This window comes from Euleptes europaea, chromosome 1 (assembly GCF_029931775.1).
Source record: "Euleptes europaea isolate rEulEur1 chromosome 1, rEulEur1.hap1, whole genome shotgun sequence".
NCBI lineage: Eukaryota > Metazoa > Chordata > Lepidosauria > Squamata > Sphaerodactylidae > Euleptes > Euleptes europaea.
The window spans coordinates 126,391,577-126,415,462 of record NC_079312.1 but is presented as its reverse complement, the minus strand read 5'-3'; the positions used below and the strand labels follow the sequence as shown (position 1 = coordinate 126,415,462).

The window sequence follows — 23,886 nt, the reverse complement described above, 5'->3', positions numbered from 1 at the left end:
ACCCGCTGGAACCTCCCACGGCCGCCCTGCTGTCCTTTCTGCAGGAGGCTCAACACAGCCTCCGGCCCTCCACTCTGTGCAAGCAACTAGCAGCCATCGCCACCAGACCGACGCAGAGCATGGGTGAGTTCCAACAGGCAGGAAAGAAATGTTCAATTAAAACACAGAGCTTGATCTGTGTCTTGATCTGAGGTGGGGGTTGCAGTTGATCGAGGGAGATTGTCGGAAGACTTTCAAGGGTGCCTCAGCAAGGGCTAGAAGGGCGGCCTAGTGAGAGCTGTGAAGACCACGTGCAGTCGCCAGGTTGGAACTCTGTGAATGACTGGAGGCGAAATCAGCGAAAGACCTCTCAGGAAGGTGAGAACATGCAGGTGTCTGGAGGTGGCAGAGTCCCAGTCGGGAGGACAGGGCGGCGAGCTCAGAGACTCGGCGAGCTGATGTTACAGCCGTGAGGAAGAGAGTTTTCATGAGGAGGACTGTGGGTCTGGGAGGTGCCAGCACATGTCACATAATTCTCCCAGTCAGCCTTCCCAGCTAATAAGATTCCAAGTCTGCAACTATTTATGTGACCTTTCTTGAATATGCCTTAAGAACATAAGAAAGGCCCTGCTGGATCAGACCAAGGTCCATCAAGTCCAGCAGTCTGTTCACACAGTGGCCAACCAGGTGCCTCTAGGAAGCCCCCAAACAAGACGACTGCAGCAGCAGCAGCATCCTGCCTGTGTTCCAAAGCACCTGCTATAATAGGCATGCTCCTCTGATACTGGAGAGAATACGTATGCATCATGACTAGTATCCATTCTGACTAGTAGTCAGAATAGCCCTCTACTCCATGAACATGTCCACACCCCTCTTAAAGCCTTCCATGTTGGCAGCCATCACCACGTCCTGGGGCAGGGAGCTCCACAATTTAACTATGTGTTGTGTGAAGAAATACTTCCTTTTATCTGTTTTGAATCTCTCACCCTCCAGCTTCAGCAGATGACCCCACGTTCTAGTATTATGAGAGAGGGAGAAAAGCTTCTCCCTGTCCACTCTCTCCATACCTTGTATAATTTTATAGACCTCTATCATGTCTCCCCTTAACCACCTTCTTTCTAAGCTAAACAGCCCCAAGTGTTTTAACCGCTCCTCACAGGGCACTTGCTCTAGTCCCCTGATGACTTTGGTTGCTCTTTTCTGCACCTTTTAAGTCTGTGAAAGGGAAAAGGGAAAGGGAGACTGTTCCCTGGGCCCTTATTAGATTCCACCTCTCCATACAGCCGTGAAGAAGTGGGGAGACAGGCCTCTTCTACCCTCTGCATTTCCACATCTGACTTCCCAGTCCATGATAACATCCCTCTGAAAAGGGATGCAAGCATAAAAATTAAATCCACAATGCAAGGAAGGAAGGAAGGGCCAAAGGATATAACATTCGTTACCAAGCCTAGGGCTTGCTAACCAGGCAGAGAGGCTGCCCTTACCAAGGTCTTACCCACATAGCCTTTAGTAGGTCATTTCCCCCATTCCAATCCTGAACTCTTAACTACTGGATTTTAATTGGCTCTAATTTCAGCCCAGCAACAGAAGTTAAATTAAAGTACACCTAAATCTTGTTGTCCCCTCCAGTGACCCAAGCAAGAAAGGTAACAAAAGAAAGAGGCAAACAGCCTGTCTGATAGTGTTATGGACATCTTCGTAACTCCTCCCCAAACAGCCACACTTAATCTCTACACTAATCTCTAGGAGCTACATGCGGATGTCCCCTGCTGTTAGGCAGCTAGTGGACCGCTTCCAACAGTCTGTAGCGAGACGGAGCTTCACGGGAGACAACTTTTGAAATTTGGTTCAAAAAGCAACAGAGAGCAAACAGCAAAAAAATACACAAGAGTCAATGTCAGTTGTGAATGGCACGCAAATGTCTGAATGGGTGAACTTCACCGCAAACACAGAAGCAGAGAGCCTAATTCTGTCTTGATCACAGTTTATCGGCTATGTTTATTTGAGAGCGAGAAACCCTGAAGGCTATTTAAACACAGAAGGAGCCGATCAAAAGGCCCCAGTCTTTCCTTGTTTATTGTGAGGAAATCTGGCCCTTTAAACAAGTGCACGTGCCATTCAAAACTGACTTTACCACACACGTAGTTTCTCATGTAAACTCAGGTACTTCTTTGAACCCAAATTCAACAAGTAAAGAGAGAATCTGCCCTAACGTATTTAGGGGGGGGATACCCTTTGCCAATTTCAATAGCCTACAAAATGGGCACCACATTCAAAACTGTAACATCTGTGTTTTCTTAACAGACAAAGCGCTCTTTAGCACAGGAATATATTGGGGTGGGGGAGTTTGGCACCTTGAAGATAAATTTGTCATGGAGTGAGTTTTTGCAGAACTATCTCATGGTATAAGCTTGTGGGCACAACTGTTCATGTTACAACAGATTAGTAAACCTGCTGTGAATAACTAAGGACTTAACAGCACATTTTTATTCTATTCACTGGTGCTAGTGATTGGATGGCCCAGGCTAGCCTGATCTCGTCAGGTCTCAGAAGCTAAACAGGGTCAGCCCTGGTTAGTATTTGGATGGGAGACCACCAAGGAATACCAGGGTTGCTGTGCAGAGGAAGGCACGGGCAAACCACCTCTGTTAGTCTCTTGCCTTGAAAACCCCATAAGGGGTCACCATGAGTCGGGTGTGACTTGACGGCACTTTACACACGCACAGTGATTGGATGGGTGGTGCAAGTTCAGTGCATGGATCTCAATTCCCAGGTCTGTAGGGGCTAGTTTGGATCAGGACCATGATGCATGGAGGGAAGGGCTCTTCAGGCTCCCCCCCCCCCCAACAGCTTACATGAGCTAAATCGGCCCAAGGGGATTCTCTTTGCCTTGTTAGAGAATCTTATGTGCGGCCCATTAGTACACATTGGTTTGTCCAACAGGCCAAATAACATCCCCCATTGCAGACTGAGAAAAATAATGGGGGAGGGGGTTAAGCCTCTTCTTACTGTGCACCATGGTCCTCATCTAAATCAGCCCCATGCACCTGAGAATAGAGAATACACTCTGAGCACAGAGCTCAGAGTGTATGTCTGATTGCCAGATCCAGGAGGTTGCGCAAAATCATACTGTGTAGTTAGGTTTTTAAAGAGTTATTCTATCCATTACACTTCCATCTCCTCCTTCTCCAGTGGGACTCAGAATGGTTTTCCCTCCATCATTTTATTATCATAACAAACCTAAGTGGTAGGTTAAAGTTGAGTACATGCAACAGAGCTGGTGGCACACTGCAGGATTCATAACTGAGCAGGGATTTGTACCTGTGTCTTCCAGATCCTAGTCCAGCAATCTACACCAAACCAGCTCTTCGGAAAACAGCATTTGAAGACCTTTCTAGCATGTAGGCAACTAACTCACAACACTTCATCAAGCGCTCCAAGAGCTCAGCACCAGGTTCAACCGGCTTTTGACTACCCAAAGATACCCAAGAGCTAAAGTGCCCTTTGTGTCAATCAACCAATTGCTTTTTGCTCCCACTGAGAATCATGCCACCATGAACATAAGAAAGACCAAGGCCCATCAAGTCCAGCAGTCTATTCACACATTGGCCAACCAGGTGCCTCTAGGAAGCCCCCAAACAAGACGACTGCAGCAGCACCATCCTGCCTGTGTTCCAAAGCACCTGTTATAATAGGCATGCTCCTCTGATACTGGAGAGAATAGGTATGCATCATGACTAGTATCCATTCTGACTAGTAGCCATGAATAGCCCTCTCCTCCATGAACATGTCCACTCCCTCTTAAAGCCTTCCAAGTTGGCAGCCACCACCACATCCTGGGGCAGGGAGTTCCACAATTTAACTATGTGTTGTGTGAAGAAATACTTCCTTTTATCTGTTTTGAATCTCTCACCCTCCAGCTTCAGCAGATGACCCCACGTTCTAGTATTATGAGAGAGGGAGAAAAGCTTCTCCCTGTCCATTCTCTCCATACCTTGTATAATTTTATAGACCTCTATCATGTCTCCCCTTAACCACCTTCTTTCTAAGCTAAACAGCCCCAAGTGTTTTAACCGCTCCTCACAGGGCACTTGCTCTAGTCCCCTGATGATTTTGGTTGCTCTTTTCTGCACCTTTTAAGTCTGTGAAAGAGAAAAGGGAAAGGGAGACTGTTCCCTGGGCCCTTATTAGATTCCACCTCTCCATACAGCCGTGAAGAAGTGGGGAGACAGGCCTCTTCTACCCTCTGCATTTGCATCTGACTTCCCAGTCCATGACAACATCCCTCTGAAAAAGGATGCAAGCATAAAAATTAAATCCACAATGCAAGGAAGGAAGGAAGGGCCAAAGGATATAACATTCGTTACCAAGCCTAGGGCTTGCTAACCAGGCAGAGAGGCTGCCCTTACCAAGTTCCACAACCCAAACAAACCCTGACCTGAAACTACTGACTTACTTGACTAGGCGTAATGTGTCCTTGCGAACGTTGATCAGACTTCTCAGTGTCTTCACTGGTTCCTGGGGTGGTGGGGCAGCATATGGAAACTAGACAGAAAGACGAAACAAAGGAGAGTGGACATCTGAGGAGACTATCTAGGAGGCCCTAGCTGTAGTGAACAACACAAAGTGAAATGTGTGTTTTCGCTATGAACTTTGCAGAGTTTGTAGAATCATATAGCAGGCAATTTTTTTTTTGTAGACCAGAAAGATTACTTAGTTACATGGTACTGTGAAGGATGGTACAGTCAGAGTAGCAACTTCTGTCCAGTGAAGGATTTCATGACCTGTAGTCAGGGCTCGTATTTTAGGAGAACAGAGAAACAGCATATATATGCCTCTTTAGAAAGGCACGAGTAAGTGTATGTGCACTTATACAATGCTGCCCCAGAGAATCTTGGAAAATGTGTTTAAAAGCCTGAAAAGAGTCCTCCAGAGAAGGGGGGAAATTACCCCTGAAGGGACTGAGGTAAGAAAAATGGCAATGATGTGAGCAGAACTGAAAAATGTACACCTTCCTGTCCATACAACATCCAAAGCTACTTTTGACTGCCATCTTTCCTAAAAGATTGTTATCAAACCAGGCCTGGAAAATAGCACAGCAAAGTTGGGGAAAACACAGAAACAGCATGGATCCAGGGTGATGTCATATGGATGTTCCTGAAAACAGCATTGCATTAAGGAAACCCAGGTGGAGCAAAACATCTTTGTGGAAACACCCCAAGATGTTTTGAGATGGCTCAAAATAGGACAAGTGTTTTGAATCTGGAGACTGGGTCCTCAAACATGAACCTGCCTTAAGCTGAGACCGATCACTGGTCCATCAAGGTCAGTATTGTCCACTCTGACTGGGAGTGGCTCTCCAGGGTCTTAGACAAAGATCTTTCACATCGTGTACTACCTGGCCCTTTTTAGTTAGAGATGCCAAGGCATTGAATCTGGCATCTTCTGTACGCCAACCAGATGCTCCACCACTAAACCACAGCCTATCCATGGCCTCCAAAAAGGCTGCCCAGCAATTAAGTTAAAGAGAATCTTATGATTATTGACAATTCTCAGGATACAAAGGCACAACTTAACATGACAGTCAGAGTACTGTTTTTTTTTCTTCCTTTTTTTAAATACCCTGCATTTCTACAATAAAATTCCTCAAGCACACCACCATTTCCCCTGCCCTTGCTGGATAACTTATTTTCAAAGATCAGATTATATTTGTCTCTTCACTGAAGTGGCAGTGAAACTTGCCAAGCAGCAGCCAAAAATATTCCATGCATGCATGCATTATGGCCACATTGCAGCTGCCTTGGGAACCTTTGTCCTGAGATTTCTTGCTGTTGAGCCGGCTTTTCCTGTTCCAGCCCTGAAGAGATGGTCACGTAGACTGTACCTATCAGCACAGAGATTTAGGATATTCTAGTGCAAAGATGGACACTGCTGGAAGTGCTCTTATCCATATTAGCCTCTCCCCCATCCCATCCCTTCTCTTCTCATCTTTTTTGCAGCAGCCTAATGTACCCAGTGCAAAAAGCTAAGGGTATTTTTAGTCTGCTGATGCAGCAGAACGTTGATTTAGATCAGAATCTGGCAGTGGGGACAGTGATTATTCTCTGCCTGACTGCTGCAGAATGAATACAGATCTGCCTATTTAACCAGCTGCTCTCCAGGGGCAAAAAGGCTTGATGTTTGTCACCTGCAGTGAGATGTGCCAAAAAGAAACCCTGCTCAGGAAGACTGCTCAGCTGGGAAGGATGGAAAATGAACATGCCAGAAAGTGAGCATGGCATTGCGCAAGCTATGCAGAATCAGTGCTGTGAAGCAGACAAGGATAAGCACATATGCTCAGAAGTGACCTTGAATCATTAGTATTGAGGATTGAAGCCCTCAGTGCGCATTTCAGCATGAGAACTGCACCCAAAGCAAGTTCAGTCTTCTTCACCTCGTTTCAAAGATTTTGGTGCTCTATGGAGAAAATTCTGTCACCCCTTTTTATTCCTTCTCACCTTTTGTTTCTGGATTCCTGTGGTGTCTTGTTTCTATTTCAAAACCAAGACAAAGCTTGCTCATATAACCTTAATAAGGTTTACAGTGTAGCATTTGTTCTGACGGTGCAAAAAAACAACAACTAGCAACCAACCAACCAACCAACTAGTGATGCCTGTATGCACACATCCAGAACATCACACAACATACTGAGCTTCCATTAAGAATGTTACTGTAGAAAATCTTCTAGCCCAGGGCTAAAGAAAGTAGTTTTTAGCCACAAAACAGGTATTTTCAATCCCGCTTCATGGAACATGTACCAGATAGACTGGTATATATACTTGCAAGGACCTGTGTGAAGCACCCCAGAATTCCCATCAATGTTTATTACCAATGGGCCTGTGTTTGTCCCATGTTCAGAGGTTACTAAGTGCCTTTTCCTGACTAAAGGGGACTTGAAGGGAAAAAAACAAGGTGGGGATGACTCATCTACCAACCAAAGAACTATCCAGTTCTTTTAGATATGCAGGGAACAGTGAACATACCTCAAACTACAGAGGCTTGAAAGGGAAACAGTTCAGTGTCACTTTCCCTGGAGAATAGGAAAGGCAGCGAATTCACTGTTATGGAGGGAGAAGAATGAAAAGGGTATAAAGACCCCTGACTGCAAGAAAGGGGAGGTCTTCTCAGTTTTCTCTTAGCTCTAGCACTGAAGCAGTTGGCTATCTCAAACCTTAGCTTCTTTTCCCAAGATGTCCACGTGCCACTAAACAATGGGAGAGAGCCCCATCTATGAGGCATGTGAACCATTTCTGAATGCTTGCAACTCCAAGAAATAAGAACCCATCCTTACTTTAACAAGAAGAGGATCAGAGGCATGCATTCGATGCCCGATTTGGATACACCTACCCAAAACAAACCAAGGGGAGGAGCCTGAGGTATGTGTGTGAATCTATTGATCCTTCCAACGCCTGGAGTGAAAGAGTCAAACAGGAGATGCAATCACAGAGGGGAGTCTTTGAATGGCAAAGCAGTAAAAGAATGCTAAAAAAACTAGCCCTTTAGCAAGAGATACTCTTTTAAGGTTAGGAGGTGGTAGCAATAACCCAAAAGTGATAAAAAGAACATCTGCTGTACAACCAGGTCCAACCTGGCAATGAGCACTGCATAAATGGACCACAGTTTTCCCAGAAAGAGGCTGCTACGTTTAGGGAAGGAGAGAAAACTGAAGACAGAGGGCAGATAAAGGTAGGTTGACTGATGGGTGGGAAGGAGAAAAGGAGGCAGGAAAAGGGGAGACGCTGCGGGGGCTTTCAGGGAAGGGAAAGAGGAGATAGTGAGGGAGGGGAAATGTGATGCCCCCAGTAAGTCTGTGCAGGTTCCCACTTGTACTCTTTTAAAAGGCACATGCATCCAAATTAGGACCGAATGGTCTACAATAAAAGTACCGGGAACAAATTATATAGGTTCTCGATATCAAATTGGTAAGACACTAAAAGTTTAAACAGTAAAATCAGGAGTCCCCAACCTTTTTGAGTCTGCAGACACATCTGGAATTATGACACAGCATGGTGGGCACAGCAACAAAATGGCTATACAACATGGCTGCTGCAGGAGGTAGAGCCAGCCATAAAATGAGTGCCACAGATTAACTTCAGTAACACAGTGTAGATCCTTGTGCTGTGGTGGCAGCAGCTGCCAAGGCAACATTTTAAAACATTTGCACAGCCAATCAAATCTCCAGTAGTCAATTAGAAGCCTTGCTGAGCAAAAGCCCTGCCTGGCATACGACACTACAATATTTCATGAAGTATGTACAGCAGGACAGATCTTTAGCAGTTGTTCTGGTCCCGCTTCTACGACCCAGGAGGACGAGATATGGCCTCATAGCACCTTGGCATAGACTATATCGAAATATATCACATCTCCAGATATGGGTTTTCCAATATCAATATAATAATGAAACAGCAGGGCCCTTGTCCTGCGAAGAACATCGTATTGTAGGACCTAGAAATGCGAAGAATCAGGACAGCACTCCTTAAAATGAGTCTTACGACACCTTAAAAGGTTCTCATTCCAGCATAAGATATTATGGTCATCCAATGAATTGGGCTGTCATCCAGATTAGTGTCAGTTGGAATAAAAATGTATCTGTCTTTATAGTGCCACAAGACTCCTATGTATTTTGCTGCAACAGCCTAGCACTGCCACACAGCGTGGTATAGTGGTTAAGAGCAGTGGTTTGGAGCAGTGGAGTCTGATCTGGAGAAGCGGGTTTGATTCCCCACTCCTCTCCACATGAGCCTCGGACGCTAATCTGGTGAACTGGATTTGTTTCCCCACTCCTACACACGAAGCCAGCTGGGTGGCCTTGGGCCAGTCACATTCTCTCAGCCCCACCTACCTCACAGGGTGTCTGTTGTGGGGAGGGGAGGGGAACGTGATTGCAGGCCGGTTCGAGTTTCCCTTAAGTGGTAGACTCCCTTAAGTGGTCAGCATATAAAAACCAACTCTTCTTCTTCTACTACGACTACAGAACACCAATTATCTAAGGGTAAACACAATACCGTCTCTGTTTCTTTCAGTGAACTTGGGGATTTTAAACAGTAATGTTATCTTCAGATTTAAGACCTACAAGTCTCACATTCTTCACTTCATGAGAAAGGAAGGTTTGCAGATCCAACATTCACTTGTGGCAACAAACTCCCTTATGTCAAGCCTTTTGGTGCCACCAAGTGGTAATGCTCTGTTGCTACCTTAAAGCTGATACGGTAGGAATAGGCATGGAAGGGAACAGGACAACGGCTAAACCAAGGAGGGAGAAAAAAATCAAGCTGGCGTAACAACTTAGTCCAGTGGAATAAGCTTGTCCCAAACCATGTCTCCTGTATTTATGGATAAATTAACAGCTGTAATTTTCCCTATCCTGCTGCTCTTGTTCTCTCTACTATAAATCCCTCTAACAAAGACCAGAATAATAACCTTCTCTTGCATTAATTCTTCTCTTATCCTGGAGGTCTGACATGCACTTTCCTCCTTAGCTCTGCTCCTTGCAGGCCCGTAAGAGGTGGGATATTATGTTCCACATCCTTGTGAGGTATGAGATGAAGGAAAAAGTGGGCCAGAACGAACAGGGGCACGCTGGGACACACAAGGAATGCCTATCATGAGGTGGTAACTACAATGCCATTTTCATTAGCACTAACTGCATTGCGTTCAATTGGAAATCAGAAGTAATACCATCAATAGACAATTGGCAGGGTAAACTAGCAGAATATGCAGTGATGGCTAAGCTGATGAGCATCGTGAATAGAAGACCGATGGAAGAATTTCAAAAGAACTGGAAGTTGCACTATGATTATGTAGTAAAATAATATATGTGTAGAGAATATGCAGACAGAAAAGTTATTACAGACATAAAACAGCAATAAGTAACTCTCTTTTTAGTTTAAAAACTATATACGTCAGGTACAATAAGATACTATGTTGATTATACTAGTAGATGTGTATAGACACAGGTATATATTACCAGATTTAATAACAATAAATAAGCAGTTTTTCATTGTTTAGATATATTGGTTAAGAGGTTCAGCAATTAGTATTATTATATTAATATAACACAATATTAATTAAGATGTGTATGTAGACTTGAGTACAAAAGTATATATTTTTTGCTGTTAAAGATTCATTTACTTTTAAGGTTTAAAGATTTATATTAGATAGTACAGAATGAATTATTTCTGCTCCATTTGGTATTTGGTGAGGATCTTGTAGCAGGTATGGAATATTGATTATGTATGAGCAGTATATGTTTTATGTTGTATGTATGTTTTATGCTGTTTTGAAAATAAAACTTAATTTAAAAAGAATAGTTTCTTGATGCAGGACTATTTAGTTCCTTTTTTAGATGTTACTGGTTTCTCTGTGATGGCCTTCCATCCATAGGCAACAACACAGACAAAGAACTACTAGATCATCTGAAATAAGAGTTTTCCCTAGAGAAACGAATGTCGGATATCACTCGAGTTCTGTAAGAACTACTAGCATGTGTACACGTTGGACATGTTTGGCCAGGTTAACAAGACAATCAGGAATTCACTTCAAACCACAGACAACACCAGTCCATTTTTTAGAAAATGAAATCAAAGTGGAATGGGAAGTGACAAGGATGGGCAATTTTCGGGGCTCAGACCAACCAAGGTTCCAACTAACTGGGAATTAGTGCTGCTAACCTGACTCCCACTTCATATGGGGTCTGGAACAGTAACATTTCCGTTGTACCATGGGCTGGGCCCCATGTCATGTGAGTGCTGACTACCCAAAGACCTTACACAATCCAGGAGAATCTAGCCCAGGGGTGTCAAACTTAAGGCCCAAGAGAAGGACCTGGCCCCTCGAAAGCTCTTAACCGGCCTGCGAGCCAGCCAAGGCAGACCCCCCCCCTCGATCTGGGCTGACAAGGCAGGGCCCGGCCAGACCAAGTGACATTTATGTCCTATCCGGCCCTCGTAACAATTGAGTTCGACACCCCTGGTCTAGCTTGCACTGTCAGCTGGAGGAGGGCAGGAGGTCCTTCCAACCACACAACATGGGCTGCGGTTCTGCTTCACCCACTAGACTGGACCATTAGGCCACCGAGTGCAAATTTCCAAAGCTCTCCCCCCAAGAGCCTGACCCAGTGCTGTTAAAAGAGAGGCATAGTTTGACAAGTTACTACTTTTTTTATTATTAATTGTATTAGGAAAAAACCAATGACATTAACAACTAAAAAAAAGCAGAATTACTGACAGTCTTCGTAATTTAAAATACTATATATATATATATATATATATATATATATATATATATATATATATATTGTGGGGCGCCCTGCCCCCCCCCTGCGCTCGAGACGTCTCCCGCCGGTACAGGAGGAGGTCGGGATGGAGGAGCTTCCTCGGCCTCAGACCTTTCTGAGGGCGAGTCTGGCTTGAAATGCCCCTCAGAGGAAGCCAGGATCACCGTGCCGCCTGCCCAGTCGATCCAAAAGACTCCTCCTGTGCTCCTCCTCGTCCTCCGCGTCCTCCACCCTTTTATCCTCCTCCCCCCGGTGCCGCCCTCCACCCGTCTCCGTGACTTTCCCCGCCTCCTCCCAGCTGCCGTCCCTCAGGCTTCCCTGCCTTTCCCTGATTCCCGCCTCCCGCCACGGGGCTGAGCTTCCCCGCCCCCTTCCGCTGCGGGCGTGGCCGCCCATCAGCTGTCCAGCGGGACGCCGCCCCCTCCGCTCTTCTTCGGGACCGCCTCCTGGCCACCGCCCCTCTCCACCTCCGCTGTTGCTGCCGCCCTCTGGCCCGTCCGTCCGTCGGCGAGGTTCGCAGCCCCCTGCGAAGGAGACCGGGGGGCTTGGTGAGTTCCCGTGGGAGTCGGGCCGCTTCCCCGGCGCCCTGCTTCCCCCCGCGCCGCCTGCCTGCTCCGCCGTCGGCCCAAACCCCGCCGCAGCAAGCGGCGGCGGTTCAGACGCCTCCTCCTGTGGCTTGCCCCCTCTTGGGGAAGGAGGAGGAGCCCCGCCAAGTCCGGCGACTCCCGGGGTTCCGGGGGTCGCAGGACATATATATATATATACACACACACACACACAATAAAATAAGATCAAGTCTCCCGTGCTACAGCTTATTTCTATGTCTTCATAGTCATCATTACGTCCTGAATGAGTGCAACGCATTCCTCTTTCCCGCCCTTATTTATGAAATTCTCTATTTTACTTATTGTATGTGACCATACCACATCCAATCTTATTGTATCTATGTTTTTCTGATATGCTGTTAGCTTAATTAAAACATATATTTCTTTAACATTAACCAGCCATTCCTCTATCTTTGGAGTTGATTTTTGTTTCCAGTGACTGGGAAAGGTTGTTCTAGCCACCATTATCATATGTAACACCATACAAAGTTGATCTTTAGCTAGATTAGGTACCAGATTTAACAAGAATATCTCGGGTGACAAGTTACTACTGTTGTCTGACTGCATTGCTTTATACTCTATCACCAGCCTTGAGCCTCAGCAAGAGAAGCAGGCTGTAAATAAAGCAAACCAATCATGTGTGTGTTTTAAGCCCCGTCAAGTCGCTTCCAACTCATGGTGACCCTATGAATCAATGTCCTCCAAAACATCCTATTCTTAACAGCCTTGCTCAGGTCTTGCAAATTGAGGGCTGTGGCTTCCTTTATAGAGTCAATCCGTCTCTTGTTGGGTCTTCCTCTTTTCCTGCCGCCTTCAACTTTTCCTAGCATGATTGTCTTTTCCAGTGGCTTTTGTCTTCTCATAATGTGACCAAAGTACGTTAGCCTCAGTTTAGTCATTTTAGCTTCTAGGGTCAGTTCAGGCTTGATTTGATGTAAAACCCACTTATTTGTTTTTTTGGCGGTCCAGGGTATCCGTAACACTCTCCTCCAACACCACATTTCAGAGGAATCTATTTTCTTCCTATCAGCTTTCTTCATTGTCCAGCTCTCACACCCATACATAGTAATAGGGAATACGATGGCATGAATTAACCTGATCTTGGTTGCCAGTGACACATCCTTACACTTAAGAATCTTTTCTAGTTCCTTCATGGCAGCCCTTCCCAGTCTCAGTCTCCTTCTGATTTCTTGGCTGCAGTCTCCCTTTCATAGACTGTGACCAATCAGACTGTGTTAAGCTTTATTAAATGTATGTCATATACAATCAAAATTATATGGCAATAATTTTCTAGATCGGTAACAGTCTATTCCCTATATTAAAGCAGCTGGCAGCAAATGCACAGATGCCATAAACACTGATATTAAGAAAGGCTTACTCCCCAGGACTTGTCTTGTACTGGCCTCAGCTTAAATGGGTTGTAACAGAATGACTACAGTCAGTCATCTGTCCCTTTCTCTAATGTGGCTGAGCAGATCCTACCCTACTTCATGCACACTGATAGAGCACTGAAAAACTGCACTGACCTTCCAATACTGACAAAAACAATTCAATAACAAAGGCTAAAGCAGTCATAGCGGTCCCACAAAGCAAAGGATTCCAAGCAATTCCTTTGCCAAGAAAGGTTTTATGGCAAGAACTAGATTTTAGTGTTAGTGCTGCAGACCAATAGGCATGGGCCTGAGAAGAGACCCTTGAACTGCTTCATTTTAAAGCAGTAGGGCACTGCTTGTTATTGCATTATGCTGCTTTCTAAAGTGGCTGTAGTCCTCTTTAAACAGTACGTGTAAACCGTGACTAGAAACAGAAGCTGCCAATGGGCTGGTTGGAACCCAAAGCTTAGCAGAAAGGATGAGAGAGTTTGGGTACTTCCTTACAGCTCCCAGAGGGCTCACCAAGTTTTTTTAGAACCACCACACCAGATCTATCACTCATGAAAGACAAATTAGCAGGTATCTTGCTCAGGTCAGCAAATAAAAGGGCCTAGCCCATCTCCCTGAGGAATGCCATTCTACATTTGAGAGAAAGCATAGACTGTGCTATGTTTTACCACATGCATGTCATGTACAAATAAAATTAAGCAGTATTACATTTGTATGCCTTTGAATAAGTAGATTAGAATAATTTAGGCTTCCTGTCCCCAAACTGCACAAAGTAGCCCCATACTCCAAAGTCAATGGGATTCATCTCTTGCCTAATGCACTCTACATGGGTCTGCCCTCAAAGACAACTCAGAAACTCCAGCTGGTACAGACTGAATGCCACAACCCAGCTACTACCAGACTCTAAGTGGAATGTGGATATCACTCCCATTCTGCAGACACTCCTTTGGTTACCAATCCGTTACCAGGTTCAATTCAAGGTACTAGGTATCACCTACAAAGCTCTCAACAGCATTGGACCCATTTACCTGCAGGACTGCCTCTCCTGCTATGTTCTGCTGAGACAAGTTCACTCATCTGAGCAAAACTGACTGCAAAAAAGGTAAAACCAACTAATGCTTTTTTCACAAGCCTTCCATGTGGTGGCTCCCACATTATGGTACAGTCTGCCTGAGGCTATTCGGAAGGCCCCCACAATTCTATCATTTTGCAAAAAGTGCCAAACAGAATTGTTCAGGAACATTCTCATAGAGGAACATTGGCGTGGTGTAATAGATCAGCACAGGTGGTGACTTCTATTAGGGATAAAGTTTTCCTACATTGATTGTCTTGTTGCCTTAGACAGTTATGTTTGCTTGCGTTTCCCTCCTAGTTCTTCAAAATCAATCCCGCTGCATTATTTTGTTGTACTAGGAATAATTGTTCTTAAATTCAGATATCATATTTTGTAATCCGCTTGCTGAATGGTGGAATAGTTTTTAGATTAGAGTCCAGTCGCACCTTAGAGACTAACAAGATTTTCAGGGTATAAGCTTTTGAGAGTCAAAATTCCCTTTGTCAGATACGAGTCATTCTTATCGTTCTTGTAACCTGCCTTGAGTCCCAGTGACAAAGGCGAACTAGGCATGTAAATAACCAAAACAATAATATCCTTCCTTTGAAGATGTGCCCCTCCTTGCATGATATGATGATAAAGATTATTTCCACAGTTTAGTACCAAGCTAACCTCTGTTACCTTGTTTATCACTGAAGCCCAGCTCAAGCAGTGAATGTCCAACTGAAACTCACTAGAAATCCTAGTATTTGTAAAAAGCTCCTCCAACACCACATTTCAACTTTCTTCCTGTCAGCTTTCTTTACAGTTCAACTTTCACATCCATACACAGTAATGGGGAGTATCATAGTATGAATTATTGTGATCCTGATCTTCAGCAACACTCCCTTACACTTAAGGATCTTTTCTCGTTCCTTCATAGCTGCCCTTCCATGTCTCAATCTCCTTCTGATTTCTTGGCTGCCGTCTGCCTTTTGGTTGATGTTTATGCCCTACTAGACTGTTATGCCCATCCGGGATGTCCAGCGCTTACATGCAAAGGAAGAAAGATGCGTTCTTGCTCTCCCCACACAAAGGAGAGTATTTTCCGAGTGGGCTTTAATTGCAAGCTGTATCCATTGAAATGAGTGAGTTAAGACTGAAGTAACTATGCATACAAATGTGTTTGTTAGTTATTGTGGCAACCAATTACTAAACACTATTGTTTAAGAACTATATGAATTAACACATTGGGAAATTTGATGTAAACCAACGTTTCCCCTTGATGATTCAGGTCATGATTTAAAATCTGCTGGATTTAAACTAATTCACCCCAGGCCGTGGGGCTTGGGGCATGGCATGGTTGAGGGCGGCCTGTTTAATTAAGTGCTACTTCTACAGAAAAGTAACAATTCAATTGGAAATCCCAAACAGTGGCAGTGTATCAGGATTATTATACTATCTAGTTACAAACTGTGTATGCACCCTTTCTGCCCCCCCAAATTATTAAATGTTAAGTAGAAGCTACTAATTGTGTGAGGTTACATTCCCATTTGCTTTCCCTCAAAAGAGAGAGTTGCTATCAATCGATTTTTATTAATGTTTTAATCACAGACCTTAACAATATTCAGATTAAAACCATACAAAATACATTACACTCACTATAACCCACAACACCCAAAGTGACAGGAATAAAAGTTTTAAAATGTCACAATCACATTTATACATATTATTACTAATTTAAACATATTCTTGCTACGGCAACTTCCGTGCCTAATTTTCAAAAAAAATCTTCCTTAACTTAGATGCTAACACGATAAAAAAAAGCCACACTAAGCGTAATCTTAGAATTAACGTCTGCCATTAAAAATCTAACTCGACCCTCATCTGTATCTAATACATCTGGAATATGCTGGGTTAATTTAAAGTGAATGGAGTTATAAAATGGGCAAATGAACAGAATATGTGTGAGGTCCTCTATTGAACATGTGGAGCAGGGACATACCCTCAGATTATGCAGGATTTTTTTATATCTGCCATGGGTACAAGCTGAAGGCATTGTTTGAAATTGTGCTGTTGTAAATGCTCTCCTTAACACTGGATCTAAAAGTTCTGTTAAACAATTTGAAAAGAACTTGTTCGATTTGAAGAAAGGATACCATGGGGAGAACTTCAACTTTTGCATTAGGCACATATCATTATCAATTTCTTTATCAGCAATCCATTTCCTGATATCTTTTGGGTCCCACGAATTTAAGATTTCCAGCAAAGGCAATTTATACAGTTGTAGGATTGGTATAAGGATCTTATCCCAATGATTTTCCTTTGAGTAGAACATATAACCGTAACACCAATTTTGAGTGAGAGTGCTGCTAAGAGTACAGATTGCCATTTGCCTGAGACGACAACTGGGTCCCAACTGTATCATTTTATGTTGCTGTAACTGGCTTTGATTCTTGGCTGAGACTGGCTAAGTAACAGATGGTTAATTTTGACTGCAGCTTCACTCACAAATTCTGTGCCTTACCTTCAGAAGCATCTTTCTATAAAGGAAAAAGCACAGTGAACAAATATATTGCTTCTCTTACCTTTAACATTAGCTCTCAGATTGTCTGTTCATTTTGCTAATATCCGTATTATCTGAAAACCTCTAAAATTTACCCCTCATGCTTACCTACTTACTGCTGACACTGCATTATTTACATAAAGCCTGATAAAGGACCTTGAAATACCCAATTTTAAGCTACTTTATAGCTTCCAGACCACTCAGACTGTAGAAGCTTGCTGGCTTGGCCAGCTTTCCTATGTATATTGTAAGCAAGCTAACAGCAGCAAAACTCTAATTCAAAATCCTCTTGAGAGGCACTGGCATTTGTGGATCTTTCCAACGTTTCCCTTGTCTCAGCAGTCCTTTTCAACCATCTGTGACAGTTTCACACTCACCTGAGTGACAAGCCTCATGCTGGAGAGAGGGTAAGGAGGCAGGCTGGGTAAGTAAAGGGCATGCAGGCTTCTTGCGAACAGAGCCAAAACCCTGCTAGCTGCTCTGGGCCTGCCTGCGGCACTGGTGTGGAGCCTTCCTACAGGATGTTTGTGTCCCGACCCAAGCAGACTCTTGCGGTAGAAAGCCTGAGTGCCCCTTTCTGCTATTTCTTGCTCTCCTCCCCAGCATGAGTCAGAGCAGGTTTCTGCAGCTGCTGTCTAGGTCCAAGTAAGAATTCTGAGGCAATCTGGGTGGTGGTGTGTGTGTGCGCGTGCATTTTCAGAAACCAGGAAAGAAGAAGAAGAGTTGGTTTTTATATGCTGACTTTCTCTACCACTTAAGGGAGACTCAAACCGGCTTACAATCACCTTCCCTTCCCCACAACAGACACCCTGTGAGGTAGGTGGGGCTGAGAGAGCTGCGACTAGCCCAAGGTCACCCAGCTGGCTTCATGTGTAGGAGTGAGGAAACAAATCTAGTTCACCAGATTAGCCTCCGCCACTCATGTGGAGGAGAGGAGAATCAAACCCGGTTCTCCAGATCAGGCTCTACCGCTCCAAACCACTGCTCTTAACCACTACACTATGCTGGGAGGGCCTTCTTGGCTTCTATCATCAGGGTCAGTGAATTGGTGGCATCAGTGCAAGTCTGTCTGCCCCTGCATCATTGGCATTCAGGGTCATTTTACCTCTGAACATGGAAATCCCTGTTAGCTTACATGGGTGGCCACGGAAGACTTAACTGCCATGAATTTGTCTAATCGTCTTCTAAGGCCATCAAAGACAGTTGCTACGGCTGCATCTTGTGTCAGTGAATTCCATTAAGCATGTGATGTTGGAAGAAATCCTTCCTTCTGTCTGTTCTGAGTCCCAATGTTCTGAAATGAGAGGCAATCCTTGTAATAAACCATGCTTGCACAATTTATTCACCCTTCACTATCTTCACTACTTGTACTTGTTCATCACTGTCTTCAGCATGGTAGTAAGTAAATATAATGTTCCTCCAGGCTTTTATCTTTATCAGTCTCTGTCTTTCCTAGCTACTAAATGCAATAGAAGATGATTTCACGCATTCCCTTTACTGAGCTACAGAATTAGCAACATTGCTGCAAGGGAATATAGAAGTCACTGTACTCAAAATAGAACAGGCTCACAAGGTTATCCAGATGTGTCCTAGTGCTAGGGACGCCAGCCTCTGGGTGGGATCTGGGGATCCTCCGGAATTACTGCTCATCTCCAGAGTTCAGAGATCGGTACCCCTGGAGAAAATGAATGCTTAGGAGGGAGGACTTTAGGGCATTGTACCCCACTGAGGTCCCTGTCCTCCCCAGGCTACATCCCCAAATCTCTAAGCATTTCCCAACCTGGATCTGGCAACCTTACCTCGCATTCCCTGCCAATGGCCAGCGGGGACCTGGAAACCACACCTAGTGAATGGTTTTTGTGTTGACTTATTGTCATCATCAGGGCACGTGATCCAAGTGGACAAATGACATTGCACCCAAATCAGGCCTAGGCATTAGGGTTAAGCTCAACAGAAAGACATGAAAGTACTAGGTTGGAGCCCACAGTCTGCAGACACAAGAATCCCAGATCTCTCCTGTGTTCCCCTCCTTGCAACAGGGGGAGCGAAACTGGCTGGTTGGAAACTTACAGTGTAACTGGAACTGCCGGCGTGAGGCTTTCCCTGCCTCACACCAGCAGTTCCAGTTACAGGGAAAGCCTCACACCAGCGGTTCCAGTTACACTGTAAGTGACGTCATTGCGTAGATGACGCTGGTCACTCCTCCTCTCTTCCCCCACCTACTTCCACCCACCGACCAGCTGAGAGTCGGTGAGCAACAGCAGTAATGTGCGGAAGATTGCCCGCCATAAGCGGGCAGTTGGCAACCCTATCCATTCCCCCTGCAATTTCCGGCGTATCTTAGAGCAGCAATTGGAAAATTCAAGCTTCACACCATTAATCAGCCGTTCTCGGCAGGATGGATAGGCCAGCAATGGGGAAAAAAGACTTCATTTCATAGGCTTTTCAGCTGCTGGCAGCGGGCCATGTTCAAACTACTACTTTTTGCTAAGTTTCTTTTTTTGTGAAACACTCAACAAATTTAACTACCTCTACCTATTTCTGCTTTAACACTGATGTGATCTGCTTTAAGCATTAATTAAAAGGAAATAAAAGAAGAGCTAGGGTGACGGCAAGATCGAAAGGGGTCAAAGAGATGAAACAAAAAACTGTATGCTAAATTTAAAAATTATATAATTCGTGGCTGGGAGTCCCCTAGTTTAGACTCCATGTACTGGAAATGGGGTTCCTTTTTTTCTTTTTAAAAATTTTTATTCTCACTGTGACATTGTTCAGGGCTGAATTGGCCATATGAACAGTATCGTTAAAATAAAGTACTGAAACTGGGAATACATTAACACAAGTTGCAGCGTCACTGCAATGGAATCAGAATTCTGAGTTCAAGAGGATAATTAGTTATACAACAAAACACTTTCGCAGCACAGTTATATATAACCATGCACAAAACCTGAAACCACTAAAAGGCACATTCGCTGTACATTTATGGCTCTCTTGTGCAGAAGGAAAGACTTCATTCTCCTACTCCACTCTTCGCAGATGCCAGGAATCCAAATTACTCAAGATGGGTTAAGAACACTGAGAAATGACAATGAATCACAGGGACCAGCAATTTCTGGGATTTCCTGGAAATAACGTTATGCCAGGGACATTCAACAAGCATGTGAACAGATGGGGACTGAGTGGCGAAGCAGGATGTGTGTGATGGCCCCAACATTTGCAGCAACCAACTCTAGCGTGGGTTTTCTTTCCTATTACTGAATATACATGGAATGAAAACTGATAATTATTGGGCCAATCTCAGCTGTTTCAAACTTTCCTTGCAAATATCAAAATCCAAAGACAAAAATGGAGGCCAAGGGTATTACGAGGAATCTAAAAGATCCAGGGGACGAGAAAAGAATTCTCAAAGTTATAGTGCTATTGAAAATGTAATTAGTACATTTTACCCCATCCGTCCTCCAAAGAATTCAAGGCAGCGTACATCGTTCTCGTCTCCATTTTATGCTCACAACAACCGTTTGAAACAGATTAGGCTGAGAGAGATTGATTGAGACAATGTAATCCAGCAAGCTTCATGGCATAGTGGGGATTTGAACCTGGGTCTCCTAGATGTTAACCACTACACTAGTGCTCTAACAGCTATACTACAGTGGCTGCGGTTGGTTCCTAGGTCCTTAACAGTAAATCCATTATTTCCCTCTAGTCATAACTACAGTCACTGCATGAAAAAGAAAATAGCCTTGAACAACCACAAAACGTACATCTAGTCTATTAGGAGACTGTCCTCTACAAGGTATCCTATGCTGATAATGCTCACTCCAAACGTATGCTTCTACACAACACATTCTCAAGTGTTGCACCCCCCCACACCTTTCACAATGGAAGCAAATAAGGAATTGGGATTTCAATACCCTATCTTCTTAAAATACCCTTCTGCAAAACGCCGTATCCTCTATGAGAAGATGTTGACATTTTGGGAATCCCACCTTTAAAACTTTACTCTCCAGAAGCTGGTGTCACAGCCCTGTACTTATAGGCCATATAAAAGTATATAAGAACATATGGAACAGATGAATTTGTAGAATTTTCCAATTTAAAGTTCATTGTAAAGCCATATAGAGGTTTGATTCCCTTTAAATTGGACAAGCCTAGACATGTCTAGCCAAGAGACTCTTTTTGAGGACTCTTTTGGATATTTCCACTTTTGGATATTTCCACTTTTGGATATTTCCACTTTTGGATATTTCCGCTTTTGGATATTTATGCTTTTGGATATTTCCCAGTCGTATTTATCCGATCTGTTACCTAACAATAGACTGTATAGAGCTGCAGATGTCTAAAACATTACCTAATGGTGTTATATAAGTGTTATATTGGGTTTTAAGGTTTTAATATGAAAGAGTTGTAGTATTATGTTGAAAAGATATTCGACCGTGTTGTTTAGGAGATGAAGATGTTGGTAAATATGGTAAATGTTGGCCACATTATAGATGTATAACAAAGCTACAAACCGACTGTTTAGTATATGTGGTTATGACCACCAGGTGACCTGCTGGAAGAGGAACTCCTTATATGGTAATATGCAGGGAATTTACGAAGGAGCATACAGTAGTTGTGAACAACCTCAGAGTGCATTTCACAGATCAGATAAAGTCGGGAAAAACTGATCTTGAAAACATATAAAAGAAGGAGTTTCCTAGCCTAAAGTTAGAGCTTCCAGATCTCTAACCCTTGCATGGGTTGGAGGCTCTCAGAACTCCCCAGCCGGGGGGTTCTCATGGACATCTCTATCCCTTGCGTGGGATGGAGGCTCTCAGACCTTGATCCTTGCGTGGATTGAGGCTCTTAGAGCTTTCCAGTCCTGATGGACTGGAGGAACTTAGATCCCTCCAAGTCTTTGCGTAGACATGGAGGTTCTAAGAGCTCCCTAGCTCCCTTCTTATAGATCTCTCCATCCCTTGTATGGAGGCACTGAGATCTCCTTAATCCTTGCATGGATTAAGGAGTTTTCACTAAGATCTATCAAGTCCTTGCATGGACTGAGAATACTCAGAGATTTCTCTAGGCTTTGCATATACTAGAGGATTCTCAGAAATTCCAAACAACAAATGGAGGGTCTTAGAGGTCTACCCAGTCTTAGCATAGACTGGGGACTCTCAGATCTCGCTAGTCCTTATAGACTGGAGAGTTTCACAGATGACATGATTGGGCAAAGTATGTCCAAAGGACAGTGTCCTTCAGTGTTACTCCTCTGAAGATGCCTGCCACAGCTGCTGGCGAAACATCAGGAAAGAAAATACCAAGACCACGGTTACACAGCCCGGATAACCCACAAGAACCAATGAACTCTGACCGTGAAAGCCTTCGACAATATTCTTATGATATTCTAGATACTTTGAATTAAGATACGTTTAACTAAATCAGATCTTATTTACTGAACTAACCATTTTTACAGATTTCTGTAACTGTTGTATTTTCTGAATGAAATATTTTTACTGTTTTAAGGTTTGAAACTCTCACATAGAGTTATAGAGATAGCTTAAGATTGCTGGTAACATGAAGCATACTTAAGACTCATAATGTCTGGACTTTTGTAACATTTAAGACTTTGTAACCAGACAGATAGACAGATAGACAGATAGACAGACAGACAGACAGACACAGACAGACAGACAGACAGATAGATAGATAGATTAAAACAAAACAAAACATAAAGCTGCCTTATACTGAATCAGACCCTTGGTCCATCAAAGTCAGTGTTGTCTACTCAGACCGGCAGCAGCTCTCCAGGGTCTCAGGCAGGGGTCTTTCACATCACCTACTGGACTTCTTTGCTCATATTTTTAATTAATGTGGGGAGGGTGCACACAGAAAGACTATCTGGTAACCATCTACATCATACATACTACATTATGGTAAGACTGTACAAACATATACATATTTTACTTATTTTTGAAGTTGTTCAATAAAAAGCTTACTCTTGTAAGAAATTAGTTGAGTCCTGCTTATTAGGTGTCTAACTGAATAAGATAACATACTTCTTCTCCGGAAGGGGTCGATTCTAAGAGCATAGGCACTGGAAGGCACGGCCCCGCTTCACTGAAAGTTAACAACTTGAATATATCCAGTTGCTGCCTCTCTGGTACGTGATGCTGACCATTATCAGACCCACATGATCATATTTGATAGACCACTTCTGACAGCCTAAGTCTATTTTTGATCTTCCCTCAGGCATTAACTTATATTTCTTATCCCTATTTTAATTGTAACGTTTTCTTGCTCCTTTCATCCCCCCTTGCAAGACACAGTAGAAACCCACCTTCCATTTCCTCACTCCACACAAAGAAAGGTCATATTTTTTTAGTATGGAAGGGAAGGAGGAAAAAGCTCCTCTGTCCATAATTAATGTCTTGCATGTCCTGGAGGTGCGGCAATAACGTCTGACATTTACCGCTTTGCTGAGCTAACAGGCAATAAAGCAAACTCCAGCTTGAGAGATGGAATCACAGATACACACTTCATGGCTGAACTTTAAATAAACAAATCCTGACACATAGAATCAAAGGAAGGGAGAAAGATGGGAGGCCGAGTGTCAAGGCTGCCTCGGTGTAGTAATGTAACCAAGCTTTACCTGGGTTTGGTCTCAGTAACTCGCCTAACAACACACGCCATAAAGCCAAAAAAGGTTTTATTGATGAAATTCAAGAAAATATATTATAAACGAGGCATATAGTTCAGTGGCAGTAAAATGCACAAAAACAACCAAACTGACTAGTTATCTTACTTACTGGAGTCTTAACACAGTGTAGTTGGTTCTTAAAACAAAGAGTTCCGGATCATAATACAAATAAGGAGAGGAAGGAAAGGGTAAAAAGGGGATGAGGATTCTTTTCTCTAACTATATAAAGGTAAAGGTCCCCTGTGCAAGCACCAGGTCATTCCTGACCCATGGGGTGACGTCACACCCCGACATTTACTAGGCAGACTTTGTTTACCGGGTGGTTTGC

The 23,886-nt window shown here is 43.7% G+C and overlaps 1 protein-coding gene across 1 annotated transcript in view; it reads right to left on the bottom strand.

Annotated features, from left to right (window-relative positions):
* Positions 1 to 23,886, bottom strand: part of RNF157 (ring finger protein 157) — a 113,612-nt gene that overhangs the window by 38,181 nt on the left and 51,545 nt on the right. The window contains exon 3 of the mRNA XM_056855935.1: positions 4,436 to 4,524. Within this exon, the coding sequence (XP_056711913.1) occupies positions 4,436 to 4,524 (89 nt within the window). The remainder of the gene's footprint in view (positions 1 to 4,435; positions 4,525 to 23,886) is intronic.